Consider the following 21,010-nt stretch of genomic DNA (forward strand, 5'->3'; position numbering starts at 1 on the left):
TTTTGATAGATCATTATTTATTTAACAAAGGAAAAAGGCCATATGGGGCAAAGTGCATCAACAATTATATTTAATTGCAAAAAGTAAAAATTGACCTCTACTTTCAACATATAAATTTGATTTATTTACACTCTTTACAACCATTTCCCAATATTTACAAAAAGTTGCAATATATTACTCTATAATTATTCATAAAACTCTGCATGTATTGCATATTTACATTCATTTATATGAAAAGTTCCATAATTTGGATTATACAGGTATTCAATATGCACACACAAATAACTACTTCCCAGGCAACCCCTAGCCTTTATAATATACTATATACAGTAGCAATAAGACACATTATCACTATTCTGTGCATGGACAAATAATATTAAAACACACTTTAAAACAAGAAACATGAATATTTCCCTTAGTAAAAGAGCAGATAATTTCATTTCTTTAAAAAGTCATCCCTTCCAGGCTTTGTTAAGCTGTACATTTCCCAAATAAATGAAACAAAAACACCCCCAAAATATTCTGAGATATAAATGCCTTCCATTCAAAGGTAGCTGAATTTTTGGTGAAGATTTTGTCTTTGTAGGCAAACAGTGGCTCCAGGGAAACCTAAATGTGTACCCCTAACTTATACCATATGCGCTGCCAAAGTTATAGATTTTTAAATTACCATTATTTTCAAACACACAACTCTCCTATAAATATGAATAATTATAAGTAGTCCTTAATTTAAGAGTATAATTAAGCCTGGAATTACGGATGTAAGTCATTGAGGTCGTAAATCAAAACATCAACATGACTAGACCCAATTTTTGACATTTTCTGGGGACTCGTTAAGCAAATGCAGCAGTCATTAAGTGAATCAATTTTCCCCAATGGGTGGCTTTTGCCAGAAAGTGGAAATAAAAGCCAAAAAACAGAAAAAAACATAGCAAATTGTGGTCACATGACCACAGGATGCTGCAAATGGCTGTAAAGGTGACACGGCTGCCAAATGCTCAACATGCAATCATGGAACTGCATTGTGTGTCTGCATATAGCCCAGGGGTGGATTGCTGCCAGTTCGCTCTGCGCACGTGCATAGTTGCCCATAAATAGGTCTGCGCATGCGCAGAACATTAAAAAATGGGAAAAAAATACATGCCAGGCCAACCGGGGAAGCGGTTCACAGGCATGGCAGGCTTGGGTCGCTGCCAGTTCCGGCAACCCAGGCCGGCAAACCACTACTCTGTTCAGCTGAACCAGTCCGAACCGGTAGGAACCCACCTCTGACGTAGCCATTGTAACTTCAAAAATGGGTACATGAGCCACGGTGGCACAGTAGTTAGAGTGCAGTACTGCAGGATACTTCTGCTGACTGCCTGCAATTTGGCAGTTCAAATCTCACCAGGCTCAAGGTTGACTCAGCCTTCTATCCTTCCGAGGTGGGTAAAATGAGGACCCAAAATTGTTGAAGGCAATGTGCTAACTCTGTAAACCGCTTAGAGAAGGCTGTAAAGCCCTGGGAAGCGGTATATGTTAAGTCTAAGTACTATTGCTATTGATTTTTTTTGGGGGGGGGGATATCTGACATAATTTCAAGCGACTAGTCGTAAGTCAAGGGCCATCTGTATCTCCAATTTCTACTGTGTGCAAAGAAACCCCTTTATGATTTCCCTGAAATTGTTTACAAAATTTTTATAAAGCTTGTTAGCACTTGTTATATATACCTTGATCCTGAGGTTTAAAAACTGAAATCTAGGAGGAAAATCGCAGTGACCTGAACACCAAGTATCCATAGATATGGTTACAGCACAACAGAGCAGCTAGGTTTTCTTCTCCAAAAGAAGCAAAGAACAGACTGACCAACATATACAGTGAATACCGAACAGGAAATCTAAAGCATTTTCTGCCAAAATAAAAATAATAATCTATCCATATCATGCAACAGGGTGGCAAAAGTTGCTATGAAAACATAGCAACAGTATGTATTCATTCATTGCCATATGCTCTGTGGCAGTCTTTGCCTGCCTGGTGCCTTCCAATAGTAGCATGCATTCCAAATGAAACAACTGAGGGTCTTATCTAAGTAAATGCTCTTAATCAGCTAAAAAGCAGAGAACTTGGATCTCGGATTCCTCTTGAGCAATTACTTCTGCTTTTAATTCCTTGCAGCTTGTAGAAAAGGAGGAGAAAATGTACTGGAAGTTTGAAAACAAATGATGTAAACTCCGGAGGGAATGAGACTTGGATGTATGCACAGCACCTCCTAAACCCAGATCTGAAAGCCAACACAAAGACGAAAAGTGCACGTGGAAAACCAGAGTCCAAAAGTAGGATAGATTCATTATCCATTGTCCAACATGCTAACAACATCTCGGTTTGTATTTGAGAGAGAGAGAAAAACAAACAATTTTATGGAAATATTTGTACTTTTAAAAAATTGTTATCCAGACACCCTTAGACTGACATCAATTTTCTGCCCTCCAGCACATTATTAAACAGTGAGCATCACCAACCTAAATCTGTTAAATATACCTACATATTTCACTACCAAAGAAGAAACAACTTTCTATCACTTTGTAGATTTAAGTGGTCTTTGTCATCCGAAATGCTTTGGATTTTTTTTTCCTTTTAAATTATTTGTATAAAAATTAAAAATATGACCACATGCACTTCAAAGTGAGCAGTATTCTCTGGATAGATAGGTCTATATTTAACCTTGGTAAAAGAATGAATGAAAAAGAATTTAGAAACTTTCTAGCTTTTTCATTAAAAAAAACCCACCCAAAGTATAGCGATATCAAGTCAGAAATTCCACTTAGGATATTTATATACAGTTAGGTTTTTCATCTATTACCTATACATGCTTCTGAGAAGCAAGTGCCATTAAACTTAATGGGATTTATTCTCATATAAAATTATATAGAAAATATTAATGAAAAACCAAACAACACATTTGCCACTTCTATAACTATTATCACGCATGCATGCACTTTTAGTAAAATACTTCGCCCAGATTACAAAGGTTACTTTTTTCTATACAAACCTAAAGTGACATTATAATGTGTGAAATTTGTTTTTTAAAAGATAAAAAATACTTAAGTATGCAGTTAAACATCAGTGATTAAGATTAAGTTTCCACCTTCTAAAATTTCATAGTCCTACCATTTACGTTTTCGCAAATCCTTTAAGCATCCATAAAGCTAATTTCATTATCACAATTTAGTCCCTCAATACCCCAATTAGTTATGCATGTTTGAAAAACAGAAGGAAATAAACAAAATGTGTCTATTTACACTGTGCCATGAGAATGGGATCAGGATTCTAACAGGCTCCTTTATCTGTTACTCTGCTGAACAATTAATAATTAATCCAAAGATTCTAAAAACAAAGATATTATTCTAGTCCAATGTTTAAAACTGTTTTCTTTACAAATTAATGCAATTCTGCTTCTCATTTTATTACATTTTAATAAACGATTCTCCCAAAGCATATAAACTTGTACAAATATTCACACTAGCCTCACTCCTGGCCCAGCTTCAGCCTGACACATCTGCAAATTATCTTAGCACAACAGGAACCTAAAGATTCACTCAAGGGAAACACCTCTATTTTCCAGTGCTGGAAAATAATCCCCTCTAAAGATATTAGATAGATGAGTTCACAAGAACCATGAGAAAATGCAAAAACCCAGGAAGGCAATCAAGAATCAAACATTGACAATGCTAATGAAAGAGAAAATGCAATTAATGCTTGTAGAGAATGGCAAACATATTCATGGCACACATTAAACATTCCACACTGCAACTCTGCCCGCAAACTATCCATCTCGGTTTTAAAAAGATCCGGAGGCATTCGAACCAAAATTTTAGAAAATGCTTTCAAGAAATACTTTCCCAAGCTCAATTCAACCATGATAACAAATTAAAATGGTAACTAATTTGGAATGTCCAACTCAGACCCTCTCCAAAGGCTTAATTTTCAGAAGAGGATGCTCACCAAATCATTGCTCTAACAAATTTGGCTCTTATTACTCATTGGGGGGGGGTGGATTTGGTGTCCTACTGACATAGTCCAGGGAAAAGTGTCAAGAACACATATTTCAGCATTCACGAAAAGAGATGGAAAAAATATTTGCGGGATGCTTTTCTCTGTCAAGCATAAGAACCCCACCTCACCCACACAGTTTGGTGATGAGTACAAAAAGTCACGCTGTGTTCTTAGGTAGAAAGACAGGATTTTTTTCACTGGAAAGAATCTTCAGAAGATGTGTCATCACAATACAGTGAAAGAAAGAAAAATGCAGCTGTGGATCAAATTCCTCATGCAAACTGTAACATAGAAGAACCTGATCAAATGCTTTTCTCAAGAGACAGTTTTCATTTCTCAGCCTATCCGATATTTTAGTAGTTTGCTCTTTTAAAGCAATGATCCAGAGACAGATTCACCGGCAACTCTGACGTTACATCTTCCAGGATGTCTGGAAAGAAATCTTTTGAGACAACTCCTTCTGCAGTGTCAAAAGGAACAATGTCCACAAAGAGTACTTCACAGAACTCCCCCCCCTCAGCACAAAATCCATCAGTCAGCTTTCAAGAATAACTCTACAAAAGGCTAGAGAAAAGAGGTTTTCCAGTTTGTACCAAAACATCTGAAAAGGCAAGCCAGTGACCTTGAATAAAATGTTCTTTTAAAAGTACACAGCTTTCTTCATTGCAGATCAGAAGGGAAAACATCACTGGGAATCATATCTTTTGTGATATTGAAGTCTTACACACTGAGTTTTCAACTGGCAGATCCATCACAAACGACAACGGGTTCAGATCCTCTGGAGTTAAAACTTGTTGTCCAATAATTTACATTTGTAAAACCTTTGGAAGAAAAACAATAACACTAGATTATTACGATTTATTATTGGATGCTAATGGAGGTGATGGTGTCCTGAAACATCCCATCATTCTATTTCCATGCTATGCAAGCACTTCAACAAGCTTCCTTGCCAGTATCTGGAATGGGACAACTCATCATGGCCAGTTCAGCATGGGGCAACTCAGTAAGGGCAGCTGAAGGGAGAGCCAGGCAGGCAACTAAGCAACTAAGCAGAATGGAGAGCGGAATGACAGCAGTTGAAAGTTTCCCAATAGAGGGAGAGCCAGGCGGGTGGGCATGCAAGCAGATGGGCAGAGCACAGAGTGGTGATGGCTGGAGGCTTCCCATTTTCACATATACCTGCTGCTGCTGACGCCCCAACATCCAGGCCATTCAGAGTTCAGGGTGTGAGACAGCGGCAGTAGTGTTCAGGCCATTCAGTTGGGGGCACAGCCAGGAGATGGCAGAGGCCAGGCACATCCCATTTTCACACACTCCACCGCTGCAGGCTGTTTGGCAGCAGTGGTCGCGGGACATGTGAAAATGGGACATTACCCAACCTCCAACACCTCTCCCCCACTTACCCTGCCCACTACCACTGAATGTTCCAAACACCACTGCCACTGCTAAACACCCTGAACTCTGAAAGGCCGTGAGCTGGGGATACCAAAATGGGAAGCCTCCAGCCATTGCTACTCCCATTCTGCACTCTGCCCACCTGCTCACTTACCCAGCTCTCTCTCTTATAGGAAGCCCCCAGCCACTGCCGCTCTGATCTCTGCCCACCCACTCAGCTCTACCTTCAGCTGACTGCAAGAGTTGTTCCCATGGCAAATTAGCCACATTGAGTTGTCCTGGGATGGCTTGGTAGCAATGAGTTGGTGGAGGCAACTTGGTGGTGGTGAGCTGGCCACGCTGAGTTGGCTGTGCCAAGTTGTCCCAGACCAGTGATGGCGAACCTCTTCAGCACCACGTGCCCAAACTGGAATGTGCGCACACATGCGTGTGCTGGAGCACCAGAAATCCAAAGACCAGCTGAGAGGTGCACATGCGCACAGCGGCCAGCTACTTTTCTGGTTTCCAGTGCATGCATTCACACCAGCCCTAGTATTTGGGTTTCCGGCACTCCGGCACACGCGAAGACCATCTGGCCGGCATGCATGCGTACACCGGAAGCCAGAAGAGCAGCTGACGACTGTACGTGTCCACAGAGAGAGCTCTGCATGCCTACTCTGGCAGGTGTGCCATAGGTTTGCCATCCCAGTCCTAGACCCACCAGTATCTTACATAAAGTAAATTATCGATATACATATTCTGGTCTTAACAATATGATATAGCGTAGAGAAAATCAATTTGTCAAGACTAGCAAGATTTCTTTGGAAGTATAAAAAAATTAATTCAGCCTATGACTTCATAGGAACAATTAAGTGGCTTCAATAAAACAGACCTAATCATTTCAAGAGTCCACTTCAAAACTCTACAAACACCAGTACATCCATGACACCTCTAGAGAGTATGAGTTTACTCCAACTTAACCCAAAATGCCCCAAAACCTGTGAGATCCAACATTCTTGTATGAGATTTTGGGGATAAAAGTTCATGTAATTTTTTTAAAAAAATGGATAGTCATTGCCTGAAAAGATTGCCCATCCTTTGCCTGCCTGGCTCTTGCTATATTCCAATATAATGTTTATATATAAATAGTTCTACATTCTCTTCTTTGAACTGTGGTGATCAATCAAGTTTGGTCTGGCCTAGCCTTGTACAACAATGAAGCAACATTATTTACTATAAATTGTAGCCTTCCCATAAACAGCACTTTGACTTTTGGCTGCTGCAATAGACTCAACACAAACTTCCTATAATGCCAGATGCCGTTTTCTAGGGTAGAAAGCCAATTTAGAAGACCACATAGTGTATACAGAGTTCATGTTTTTTTCCCAATAGATAGGGTGTGGAATATATTTTCTCCGTTACTGCATTAGAAAGCTTAAAGCATTTAGTAAGGCAAAATGTCATGAGCTAAAAATCAGGGCTTGTTTTTCCCCCAGCAGTAACAAGTTAGTTGCAGCTAGTTGCTGTTTGTAGGATAAACTCCTACTGCTGTATCAATTCTCACCAATATCTCCAGCTTCCAGCTCTATCATCAATGTCTTGCAGTATTCTCTGCACAAGAGAGATGGAATAACATATAAGTTGAGTCGACCACTTCCTACCACAAAGGTGTTCTGCAATCGGTATGTCTGAAAAACAAAAACAAAAAAGAAGGACCTTTCATTTCATTATCACCAAGAAACTTTTATAGTTTTACTGGAAAGAAAAAAAAAACCCACAAAATTGAATTCAGAGATATTGAAGGCATAGATAAGGGTTTCTTCTCTAGAGCTTCTTTGCAACATCAAACCAGAGCCCAAAAAATGTAGGACACCATAACCATCTTTCAAGCATCTTGTCAACCAAGCAGATCTAAAGGTTGATGCTATCCAGTGATAGCCACATTGGCATAGCGAAATCTGCAAAATGGCAGGTACAATGTTGCAATCAGAGCACCATCCCTTTTCTATATGCATGTGGCAATACACACCAACTTTGTCGCCCCATTGCAGGGGTGGGTTTCGGCTTCTTCTACTGCCGGTTCGCTCAGGGACGCGCTTTGTGTGCGCGCTCGATGGGCGCTATGTGTGCATGCGCAGTAGGTTAAAATAATGCTTCTGTGCATGTGCAGAAGCCAAAAAAACAAGATGGTGGCACCTACGACACCACCAATAGAAGCGGTTCGGGGGCATGGTAGGCCAAGTTACTACCTACTCGCCCAAACCAGTCCAAACTGGTAGGAACCCACCTCTGCCCCATTCTTATCTGATAGGTTTGAAGAGAAGCAACAAATGCTCAGCAACATTACACCCGTCATGAAGAGCTGGCTATTTGTTGGATTTCAGTTATGTTTGCTTGTTTTCAACCACTTGCCTCACAAGAAAAAAAGAGCAGCCCAACATTGGAATCTTCTTCTTCCTATCGCTACAACCAACTGGACTAAAGACCATTCCTCTCTCCTCACAGAGGACAGGATAAATAAGAGTTCTGTGAAGGTCTTCTGCCCCCTCTAGACAGCCATTTCCTTCCCAATCAACCCTTTTAGAATAATGTTAGCACTAAGAACATCTCTCTCTTTTCTCTCCATAGCTTTCTACCTCAGATCTTTTTTGTTTCTTTTTTGTTTATCATGAAAAAGGTTTTTATTTTCCATTTTTTCATTTTCATACACTCACATATATACTGTGCATAGCCGGAGCCATACAACATTAAACAATAATCGCAGCAATTCCTCTTGTCAACAATACCCCAAAAAATAGAAACCCAATATACCTCTTCCACTCTCCGTACACCTCTTTCTTCCACCCCCTCCAACTTTCTATCTTCCCTCCATCATCCCCCTCTACCCTATTTCCCCTCCCCCTCTACCACTCCTCTCTCCCGATCCACACCCTCCCTTCCTTCTCACCTTCCCTCCCATCCTCTCTCCCACCCTCTCTACCCATCTTTCTTCTATCCCACTCCTCCTCCCCTTGGTGTATTTCCACTATATGTCAATGTACTTAACTTATCCTATTTTTACAGAGAAATTAAAGAAAAACAGTATACATGTGAAGTTGCATTACATTGAAATCTAACACATTGTATCTAACCTAGTATATATCCCTCCCTCCCCCCACCCTCCCCCCCAACACCCCACCTCCCTCCCCCCCCCCGACTTCCCAGAGCCCGTACACGGTATAGATTTTTAACAAACAGTCTAAAATATATTGAGAAAAAAGAAATTTAAAAAAAGGGTTAATAACATCTCTACATTGATCTTAGCTTCTTCTTACTACGCTAACTTTGAACAGTTTAAATCATTCCTGATCTTAAGCATAGGCTATCTGGAATTTCTTAGTCCCATATTTGTTTTGTATATAGTCAATCCATTTTTTCCAGTCTCATTTATATCTCTCATTTGAATGATCTTTAAGATATGCCGATATTTTAGCCATCTCGGCTAAATTTGTAACTTTCAATGTCCATTCTTGTAGGCAAGTCTTCCTTCTTCCAGTATTGCGCCACCAACAGTCTACATCTTTTTTGTTTCTTAATCTGATGGCATGAGGCCTTTTCGTTTTTCTACTGCATAAACCATGATCAGAGCCTTTTAAACATAAATACAGAATACAAATGCTTTTAGAAAAAGTCACTCTTTTTCAGCCTAGTGTTCCTGGTGCAAATGTAAAAAGAAGTACAGAACTATTTAACACTAAACACACCGACCTTATCTTGAAGCCTTGGATGGTGGATGAGGAAACAGCTTTTTAGAGAAATGTCCTTTGGAAACAGCAGTGAAGAGAAGATGGGAAAAATCTCTTGCAGAATCTGAGATTTATTCTGAGGGATTTGCCTATGGGACATTTTAGAGAATAAGAAAAAAAGGAGACACCTCACAATGGCATTGCTACTGAGTTATAAACCACTTCAAAACAGTCATTGTTTACCATCCTAAAGGGCTAGCTATATCTGGCTTAATTTAACCTATATAACACGAAAACACATGCACAATCACACACAAATCAGATGTCAATGTGTGGATATGAGCATTTGAATTAGAACGTGAACCTTCTTTATCTAACTTCAGATAATTTACATTCTCCAAGAAAATAGTATAGCCAAGGAATCAGGAGACTGGTATCTAAGAACCAGGTTGTGAACAAAGCTCCCCTCGTCCGAGATTTAATATTGGACGAGGAGGCAGACCTGACATGTATAACCGAAACCTGGCTGGGCCAAGAGGGGGGTGTTCCCCTCTCAGAAATGTGCCCAGATGGGTTTCAGGTGCTCCACCAATCATGACAGTAAAGGGGGGGGGAGTAGCAGTTATCGTCCGAATGTCGTTAGTTCCTCGCAGGATCACTGCCCCAGAGATTTTGGGGTGTGAGTCTCTCCTCTTGAAGTTGGACCTAAGGGTTCAATTGGGCTTGCTGTTGACATACCTGCCTCCCAGCTGCGTCACGACAGCCCTGCCTGTGCTACGAGAGGCAGTAGCCGGGTTGGCGATGGAGTTCCCCAGACTTATGGTATTGGGGGACTTTAATCTACTGTCTCTCGGTGAATGCTCTGATGGGGCACAGGAGTTCATGGCTTCCATGACAACCATGGACCTGACCCAGGTAGTTCAGGGTCCAACTCATAGGGTGGGACACACGCTTGACCTTGTATTTCTCTCGGGGTAGTGGAGACGTGATCTTGATTTAAGGGAAATAGAGACCTTGCCCTTGTCAGATCACTCCTTGCTGAAGCTTGACTTCAGGACACTACCCCCACACTGCAGGGAAGCGGAGCCGATTAAGTGGCTCCGCCCCAGGCGCCTGATGGACCCTGAGGGGTTTCAGAGGGAGCTTGGAGAGATGCCTGACTCCCTTGTGCGCAATCCGACTGAGTCTTTGGTCGCTGCCTGGAATAGTGCGGTGGCTGAGGCATTGGATCGGATTGCGCCTTTGAGGCCTCTTCGCGGCAGCGGCTCCAGGAGGGCACCTTGGTTTATTGAGGAACTCTGGGAGATGAAGCGCCAAAAGAGACGCCTAGAGCGACGTTGGAGGGCTAGTAACTCTGAGTCTGATCGATCACTATTAAGAGCCTTTATTAGGACTTATCTAGTGGTGATACGGGCGGCAAAATGTGCTCATTTTTCCGCTCTTATTGTGTCCGTGGAATCTCACCCAGCTGCCCTGTTTAGGGTGACCCGCTCCCTCCTGAAAGGTGAGGAGGTGGGGGAACCCTTGCAGGGAAGAGCTGAGGAATTTGTTCAGTTTCTGTCAGATAAAATCACTCAGATTAGGACAGACCTGGACTCCATTTGGGCAATGCCAGCTGAGATGCTGAGGACTAGTCTTAATCAGATTTTTTGGGATGAGTTTGAATTTGTCACCCCAGAGGAAGTGGACAAGGCCATGGGAGCAATGAGTGCCTCCACCTGTTTGTTAGACCCGTGCCCTTCCTGGCTGGTTTCGACCAGCAGAGAGGTGACCCGAGGCTGGCTCCAGACGATTACCAATGCATCTTTGCAGGAGGGGTTCTTCCCGCAACCATTAAAGGAAGTAGTGGTGAGACCCCTCCTCAAGAAGCCTTCCCTGGACCCAGCTGTTTTGAAAAACTATTGTCCCGTCTCCAACCTTCCTTTTTTAGGGAAGGTTGTTGAGAAGGTGGTGGCGCTTCAACTCCGACAGACCTTGAAAGAAACGGATTATCTAGACGCCTGTCAATCTGGTTTCAGGCCCGGATACAGCATGGAAACTGCTTTGGTTGCCCTGACCGATGATCTTTGGCAGGCTAGGGATAGAGGACATTCCTCTGTCCTGGTGCTTCTTGAGCTCTCAGCAGCTTTCGATACCATCGACCATGGTATCCTTCTGCGACGCCTGGGGGAGGTGGGAGTGAGAGGCACCGTATTACAGTGGTTATCCTCTTACCTCTCTGACAGGTCGCAGTCGGTATTGGTCGGGAGCAGAGGTCAACCCATAGGCCCCTCGAGTGTGGCGTGCCGCAGTGTTCGGTCCTGTCCCCCCCTCCTATTTAACATCTACATGAAGCCGCTGGGTGAGATCATGCGACAGCACCGGGTAAAGTATCATCAATATGCTGATGATTCTCAATTATATCTCTCTGCCCCTTGGCAGCTCAGTGAAGTGGTGGACATGATGTGCCGATGTCTGGAGGTTGTTAGGGTCTGGATGGGGGCGAACAAACTTGTGCTCAATCCCGATAAGACTGAGTGGCCTTGGATGTTGCCCCCGAAGGACTGTTTGGACAGTCCATCCTTAACCCTGGGGGGAGTAAATTTACACCCCTCAGAGAGGGCTCGCAATTTGGGAGTCCTCCTGGATTCACAGCTGAAATTGGAACATCATCTGTCAGCTGTGACCAGGGGGGCTTTTGCCCAAGTTCGCCTAGTGTACCAATTGCGGCCCTATTTGGATCGGGATGCGCTTCTAACGGTCACTCATGCCCTTGTCACCTCGAGTCTGGATTATTGTAACACGCTCTACATGGGGCTACCCTTGAAAAGCGTTCGGAGATTGCAGTTAGTTCAGAATGCGGCCGTGCGGGTGATAGTGGGTGTGCCGAGGTACACCCACATTACACCTATCCTCTGTGAGCTGCACTGGCTGCCTATTGGTCTCTAGACTCAATTCAAGTTGTTGGTTATCACCTTTAAAGCCCTACATGGCTTAGGGCCAGGATACCGCCTGCTGACACATACCTCCCAGCGACCAGTAAGATCCCATAGATTGGGCCTCCTTCGGGTGCCGTCGGCCATACAATGTCGGCTGGCGGGCCCTCGGAGGAGAGCCTTCTCGGTGGCTGCTCCAACTCTTTGGAACCAGCTCCCCCCGGAAATCCGGACCATACCCATTCTGATGGCCTTCAGGAAAGCCATGAAAACTTGGCTGTTCCGGCAGGCCTGGGGCTGTTGACCTCACTATTGAGGTCCGGCCCCGACCAGAATGAATTTGACAGATGATTGTTGTTTTAAATTGTATTGTTTTTATGGTTTTTATATTTTGTTTGTAAGCCGCCCAGAGTCCTTTGGGATTGGGCGGCATATAAAAGTTTTAAATAAATAAATAAATAATAAATAAGATCAGATATAATCTTAAAGTTTCTGTCTGAAGGGGGGGATTCACGTTTATTATCAAATTAAATTCTGAACAAGTAAAACAAAGAAAGGCGTCACCGAATCAGCATTAACTGAAGCCACATGGGAAAGGCTTTGGGAATCCTAACTTACTCATCATTCTAGGAAAATGGAGGGCAGGGAAACATGAGAAATCCCAGTGTGGAGACTTGTCGTGATTCATACTGAGATACTGTGCACCCAAACTGTCAATCATCAGTTCATTAAAAAAAATACAGCATTGGATGATAGGGAACACTGGATTTCACAAATAGGGAATGCCCAGATATGACTCAAAGCATCAACCATTACAGTCCTGTAATATTTATGCAAAACATCACGTTCTTCCAATCCATTGCCAGAGAGCATGTCCACTGGAAGATTCAAAAATATGAAGGGAAAAACCTGGTGTAGAAGGTAACAAGGAATTTAACCTTGAACTGAACTTTCAACCAAGTACAGATTTGCAAAAGGCTTCTCAGCTGCATGAAGTGGAACTTAGAATCCTGCAAGAACTTGATGGGATTCCAAGAGAAATTAGGGAGGTGGGAGATTGATTGCAGTCAATCTTTTATCAGTAGAGCTTTGCCTTTTGATTCTGAAACAACTTTTTTTAAAAAAATTTAAAGGTTCCACAGCCAGAAAAAAAAAAAGAAAACTCCAGCTTTGGGTTAATAAACTATATAAAGGGACACTTCTTCATAGAATGGAAACAATAAAATAAATTCACTCAAGGGCAGATTAAAAATGTCAAACCCTATGGCAGAAACGGAAATTCAGAGAAGGAATACCCCTTTTCCTTTTTCAAGAACTTTTTGTTGTTTTCATAAAAATTGGGGGTGAGGAAGAGAAAGATGGAATTACTGTATTTCATTTGAAATTCTACATAATGTGATTATGTTAAGAATGGTATTGGTCATTGATTGAAAATGGTAACATGAGATCAAGAAACATACTATGAAATATTATATAAGCTTGTATTATGTACCGCTAAGCCTTCGGTTTTCAAAATCCCATCAAAATTTTTAAAAAATTAATTTTTGAACCTGCTAATGACAATAGTAGTCCACTAATTAATAGCTCTGTGCACAATTTGCAAATTATTTGGGAAACGTTCTTTAGTCTTAAATGGGAACAAAGAGGGAGTTAAAAATGGCAGCCATATGCAATCACAGGTCACATCTACACATACACATACACACACAGAGAGAGAAAGAGAGAGAGAAAGACAGAGAGACAGAGAGAGACAGAGACAGAGAGAGACAGAGAGATCTATCCAAGCTTGAAAAAAATATGTTGATCTTGAAATAATTGACTTAGTAAAGCAACTCTTAAAACAATAGCCAGTTCGTGGACAAGTGCTGTGTTTGTAGATGTCCCACACATTTCTCCATATCATTTTCAAGAGTACACAACCCTACTGTTTAAATAACATTTCTTTTGGCAAAATGCATATGCTGCATCTTGATTTGTTATTCTTTTTTTCCCTCCACATGTGTTTTTGAAAAATGGCACTTTCAGTACCTGGCTAATGGGGTAGGAATATCTCATCCATGTCCCCTTTGGTTCTTAGTTCTGCTAATATTTTAAGTCTGTGTTGTTTTCATCTTTTAATCTTTCAATTACTTTACTTGTTTCATAACCTGCAAGCCACCCAGATTCACCTTTTAAGGAAGATGGACACATAAATAAATAAATAAATAAATAAATAAATAAATAGATAAATAAATAAATAAATAAATAAATAACCAACCAACCAACCAACCAACCAACCAACCAACCAACCAACCAACCAACCAACTAACTCACAGGTTCCCCAAACAAGTATTTGCAAAACTACAATGATAGCAACTTTCCAGTTATCAGAATTCATAATTGATTGAAAAGACAACATCTAGTCATAGCAGTTAAAGTAGAGCAGAACACACAAAATACTCTAGTACAGTCACTTTGCAGTGGAATAAAACAACTCCATTCAGGATTCTGTATGGAGGAAACATCCAAAATCTTGTATATTTTGTCTATGCACTGGCCATCCCAAACCAGTTGTTCCATGCACAGAACACTTTGTACAACCTTACTTCAATTATATTAAGAATTAAGCACCGCATATATTTTAATTTCTCAAATAATTGATTTTCTAAAATAGATTTTCCCCCCAAAAGTTTCCACATTTTTATATTTCTTCGACAGACTTGAATCCTGAAATCATTTAAACAGTGCAGTAAATGTTTACTGAAACCTATTGGTAAGGTAGCAGTGATCAATGTTGTAAACAGGAGTCAAAGGTTTTTGTGTGCCCTCCAATCTACACAGACAGAGCACGAGCCACTATCCCTCCATAGGTGGGCATGCTGCCATAGTGCTTCACGGTCACCTCTAATCAGTGGTGGGATTCAGCCAGTTCGCACCTATTTGGGAGAACCAGTTGTTAACTTTCTAAGTGGTTTGGAGAACCGGTTGTTGGAGGAAATCTCATTTTGTTTTTTTCCACTTTACAGGGCTAATCCTGTAAGGAAGGCAGGAAGGAAACATTCTGGTGTTGTTTCTAGCCTAATCTTTATTGCCCTGCTTACAGAAGCTGCTTCTTCGATTAACCCTTATTACATTGTAACAGCTAAGGCGAAGCCCTCATCAACGTGAGTGATGTTGAGTTGACCACGCCCACCCAGTCACATGATCACAGAGCCCCGCCTATTCAGCTGGTCATTAGGGCAGAGAACCGGTTGTTAAATTACTTGAATCCCACCACTGCCTCTAATCCAAAAGATCAAAAATCAATTGCTATATATCATTTAGTAGCCCTTAGCGGCCACATAAGCTTAGGATAGCCTCTAAAGTATGAGATATTCCAGAATAAGAGGAAACAATACTACTACTACTACTACTACTACTACTACTACTACTACTACTACTACTACTACTACCATGTGATTCAGTTCCCTTTTTTTAAAAAAAAATCAGCATATTGACAGGACCACTTCTCCATTTCAATCAAGAAAGATAATTCAAAGAATAAAGAAGAAAATTATGGGGACAGCAGCCGTACCTTTTTTCTAAGTGCTGCAACCTCATCCCTACTCCTTGTTTTTCGGGGCTCCTGAAAGTTGCATCACTGAATGTTAGCTGGGGCTAGTGTTGAGCTAGTTCTAGAGAGGCAGGGGACCTCTAACAGCTCAAACTCACCAGAAAACAGGAAGTGGAGATTGCTGCTGGTTGGAAGGGCTGCTCCACAACTCAGCTGACTCCTCTTGTATCACAAAATTTGTCAATTCCGGGTAGAGGGACTGAAAATGTTTCATTTCAGCATAAGAACGATACTGTCCTGTCTGATGAAAAAAGGATGAGGTTGCTTTTATTAAAAGCCCTTTCGTATGTCCAAGAGGTTTGCCACCATCTGCCAGGTCCCCGTCCCCCCCGCTACTATTAAGTTACCTTGATCAAGAGAGGCTGCCCTTGCAGCTGCCTGACGTCCGATAGCTGCCTGATGTCAACTGGAGCAACAAGCGTTCTCATGGAGCAGCAGCAAGAACACTTGGAAGTTAGAGACATATTCCACCTACAGTCTAAGCTCCACCACTCTGGACATTCTTCAAAAAGGAAAGAGAGAAGAGATGAACTTCATTCAAAATTTCAATTTTAAGCAAGTAACAACCAATTCCAATCATTAGCAGTTCATTTCTAAACCTGCCATGGAATATTAAGTGATTAGTGAAAATTTCCAAGGCTAATTCATGAAGGAAAAAACTTTTAAACTCAACATGGCCACATCAGAAATAGCCCAGATGGCATATCTCATAGTCTACTTTCCAGAAACTCCTGGAACTTGGTAACATCTGATAATGTTGGGTCCATGATTAAGACAGATAAATAGTTACATTTTTGATAACCAAATGTAAAACTGAAGAATGTAGCTTAACTACAGGCAAAATACATTTAGACTATTCCTAATCAATTTAATTAGAGCAATAATAATTATACCAGTACATTAAATTACACTTAACAATTATCTGGGAAAATCCTTTCGTTTGACTAAAGCGGCTTAGACTCAAGTGGCCTTGTTGCGATACTGCACAACAACCCAAGATAAATAAGGTTTTTATCTTTTAATGGTCCAATGTTTTTTAATAACAGAGTACTTAAGTAACTCATTCAGCCCAGACCTCTTCGCATATTAGGAAAATTATTTCCTATATGGATCCATTATCCTTTTGCAAGTAGATACTAATAATATCCAAAACTATATTTAAGAAGAGAGAGATAAGAAGCCTATTATTCTTTGGGGAAAGATTTCTTCTCTCACATCATAACATCACAATAGCTAATTCTTCCCAGTTTGTTAATCTGAATTATTGATGTACTACTACTGGATATATGCTAAAACAATCATATAATTTGTTTGGAAAAGATATATCAGGATAGCTGATCATAACCTTGCATTTCTCTGAAAGATAATATTTTTCAAAAGAGTTTCATTATGCTTTTTTGAAAAAGACGTTTCTATTCATCATACAGAGCTTTAATAAAAAAAGAGATTAGGAAAACGATTTAACAAGGCTATGGATGGCAAGTGTCTAAAGACTTATCTTCTATGACAAATTTCAGTCTCTGTTGCAATTTCTATTACAGTCTAAGTGCATGCTAGGACCAAATAATAGAAATCCACGATAAAAGAGACCATTAAATTGTTTCTGAACTGTTAATCTCTGAAAAGTGTTTCAAGATTTGTATTCGGTTTGTTAGGCTATAATTTAAACTACGTATGTCAAGTTGGATAATTCAGAGTTATTGTTATTGGGATAATAGCCAAATAGAATTGAAAACAGGCATTTATTTATTTTTTTAAAAATAGTCTGAATTTTATTGTTGAGAGGCGGCAAACTTCCCAAAAAGTATAGTGGAAAGGGAAGGTCTTGTTAGAATTTGGGCAGATGGGGAAGGGGTGACAGAAAAATAATGGTCTGGGCAAAGAAAATGTAACTACAGAAATACACAAGGGAAGTGAATTGGACCTTTATAAAACTATTCTTCTATTTTTCCAATTACACTCCGGCATTCCTTTTAGATTATCACTTTGCCCAGGCACACTCGAGAGTTATTTCAGTTTTCAGAGTAGCATGTTTTGTATAGGAACAGCTCATAGATATTTAGAAAAGTACCAACATTGCTTCATGGTATAATTAAAATACAGCATTAAAATGTACAATTGGAAAAGTAATTATTCTTGGCTAAAGTCATGGGATGATAAAGGACCACCAAAGAAGATTGAATTTTTCCCTCATTCTATTAATCACAGCTTTCTGTAAAGTTCAATCAGTCTCAATTGTTGTACAGCTACAGATTTTTATTCTAAAATATTGGTTCTATAACATACACCTGCCAAAATATCAGCACATATATATACTTTCTATCCAGCAAATAGAGTTGAAAATCATGGTGGGGCTTTTAGAACTGTGGCTTTTCTCTCCACTTCTCTCTTCTCTTAATTCTAGATTAAGTGTTTGAGTTTTAAACTTTGCCTGGGTGGGGTATCCTTAGCCTCCAGATGTCTAATTTCCAATAGTCAACTTGGCCAACAGGAGGGAGGCTAAAAGTGCAGTTCAACAACATCTGGAGGGTCACAGGTTCCCCACCCTTGTCTAGACTTTGAAGGACAAAAAGTGAAAGAAGCACATTCTGCATAGATAAAGACAGCCTTCCCCCCCCCTCCCCAGTCTAGACATTACTGACTTTAATATCACTCCAGTGTTTTAAGCATTTAGCATCCCTCATTGTGATTAAGGTACAACATTAATTTGTCATCATAGCATTTTTTCATCCTGTACAACATCTGTAGTTAGCAAAGCAACTTCCTTCCTTATCCTCTCTGTTGTAGCTGATCTTCTTTATGTACCTTACAAAGGATGAATAATAAACCTGCTTGATCCTTCGGAGAATTACCTAGTTTAAAAATATAAATCTGATAAATAAAATAAAAATAGCAATAGCAAAAGTGCTTAGACTTATATACCATTTCGTAATGTTTTACAGTCCTCTCTAAGCAGTTTACAAAGTCAGCAAACTGCCCCCCAAAATCTGGGCCCTCATTTTACCTACCTTGGAAGGATTGAAGTGAGTCAATCTTTACTGGTGAGAATCGAACTCCTAGCATCAGCAAAATTATCCTGCAATATTGCATTCTAACCATTGTTCCACCACAGCTGTTTAAGTACTCTCTAGAGCAGAGTTCTCCAATGTTTCTGGCTTTGTGGACTGGTGAGGTGAGAGAGGGGATGGTCCCGCACAAGTGTGCACCCACCACTTCCATGGCCCGGTTCCGAGCAGCTCAAGGCCTGGTAGTGGGCCACAAACCAGAGGTGGGGGGGGGGGCTGTTCTAGATTATTTAAAAATTATATAATCGATTAATATTCTAGTTAAATACTCCAGTCTATATTACCTTGAATGTGTTTCTACAAAACATACATTTCATTTTTATATACTCCTGAAGTTTAGCAAAATAAAATTTATATCTATGTACCTTCATACCTGAATTTCACCCTGAATTTCCAGAACATTATTGGTTTTCTCCATGACATTTCAATGCTAGCAAATCTTGCTTTGTTTCAATTGTCCATTTGACACAAATTTCCACTCTCCTCTATTACTTTCTAGCTAATTCTGTTCATTGGAGATGGACTATGTTAACAGGGATTTAGGTTTTGTTCATATTTGTTTTTTAAATTAATTTTGCTTGAAACATTTTTTATGTGTGACCTCAGGACTCCCAATAAACAAGGTAGAAAGGTAGGATATACTTATACTGATTATTTAAATAGCATTTTATATAATTATTTCCTACTACACAAAATAAATGGGAAAAATAAAAGGGTCGTGAGAGCAGTTTACTAAGGATAAGAGAGCAGAAAAATGTGTTCTAAGAGAATGTGTGCTGCAGTGTGAAATGTAAAAAGCTCCTTTCCTGCAAAGATGCCTATAGCTGATTAGGTGCCAGCTTCCTGCTGAAGAATCTGAGAGAGTAAGAGGAACTTGAGGCACTTCCAGGAAAGAACAGGGAGAGTTAAAAGGAATCTAAGAATGCATATGTATCTTTGAGTAGATTTTTAAAATAATGGCTGAATAGCAATGTTTTAAATTTAATTTTTTTTAAAGCTTCCAGTGTCAGCCTGGTACATTAACAACATGCAAATGCTCCAAATTCTTAACATGAAATTAACAATGTAATTGGAAAAGATTTGAGGTTTTCCAAAGTCACCACTGATTTTTTATGACAACCAAAATGTATGAACAAGATAGAAAAATGAAAAATTTGCACACACAAAAAACCCCTTAAACAATGAACTGGAATACCCCCATTTTAAAGAATTGGATGATTAATTTTAAATAATATTAGTACATTTGTAACCTGTCATCTTAAGGTGCAATTATTTAAACGTGTTTAACAAAAATGGGCTTTCAGTTCTGCATTTTCAAAGTGTAACATTATGAAAGACATAGCAACTGCCATGTTGGGACCTCGATTTACCATCCATAAAGTTGTCAATGTTATGCCAGGATAATTCAGAGGTAAAAATGTGAATACATTGTTAAATTATATAAACAAAATATATAAAAAAATGAAGAAGTGGATTTTGTATGGTCTGGGACTAAAAAAAATGAAGTTTTTTTTTCCTGACCTGCTATATTGGATTTGAACCCAGACTGGAGATATATGTTCATATGTTTCTACATATCAACTGGTTTTTTAATCAATAATATGCAGTTTGATCAAAACTACTCTGCATGTTAAATGGTTTAATCTGCAGAAATGAACATTTTGTTTCATATTCATCAATTTCATTTTTTAATTGTTTTACCATTTCCTTTTTGTCTTCTATCCTTTTTAATTTCTATTTTGTTTTATTTTATATATGTAGCTAATGCCTCTCTTCTTTTTGTGCACATATTAAAAATATCCAATGTGCCAGACAGGAAAGAATGGATTTTAGCTACAGGATGCAACTTTCAACTGAATACTAAAATTTCTGAATATTAACAACTTAACAATGGAACTAAGTATTGTATTCTAAGATATGTTCAATTGGGTAGTAACCAGCCATTTGTTAGGATATTTTAATTTTGATTCCTGTAGAAAGCAGGAAGTTGGGTGTTGTTTTAAATAGCCCTGTCCTATTGTACAATGTTATGGTTTTATTATATATTAAACACATTGGTCCCTCAGTGGATTTTGTTCAGACATTTCTCACACTGTAGCACAATAAAAATTGTTTTCAAAACTGAATGAAATTTAAATATAATGTGAGACATTTGTACTTTTAACAGGAACCACTAAAATATCCTAATACTCAAGGTCACTGATGGAAGTGGGTCTAAATGTGACTGGTTTGGCCCTAAACCAGAGGTCTCCAAAATTGGCAACTTTAAGACTTGAGGACTTCAACGCCCAAGCTTGGAGACCTCTG

At 39.8% G+C, this 21,010-nt stretch overlaps 1 protein-coding gene across 1 annotated transcript in view; it reads right to left on the reverse strand.

The window, feature by feature from the left end:
- CUNH6orf89 (chromosome unknown C6orf89 homolog) overlaps positions 1-21,010 on the reverse strand; it is a 34,862-nt gene continuing 13,852 nt past the window's right edge. Inside the window, exons 4-8 of the mRNA XM_087719914.1 lie at positions 15,986-16,140; positions 15,737-15,879; positions 9,154-9,280; positions 6,971-7,094; positions 1-4,853 (exon numbers count right to left, since the gene is read on the reverse strand). Coding sequence (XP_087576040.1) covers positions 4,768-4,853; positions 6,971-7,094; positions 9,154-9,280; positions 15,737-15,879; positions 15,986-16,140 — 635 coding nt within the window. The 3' untranslated portion in view covers positions 1-4,767. The remainder of the gene's footprint in view (positions 4,854-6,970; positions 7,095-9,153; positions 9,281-15,736; positions 15,880-15,985; positions 16,141-21,010) is intronic.

This window comes from Thamnophis sirtalis, unplaced genomic scaffold, assembly GCF_051295495.1.
Source record: "Thamnophis sirtalis isolate CommonGarterSnake01/CBP01778 unplaced genomic scaffold, rThaSir2_p1.2 scaffold_7, whole genome shotgun sequence".
Lineage (NCBI taxonomy): Eukaryota > Metazoa > Chordata > Lepidosauria > Squamata > Natricidae > Thamnophis > Thamnophis sirtalis.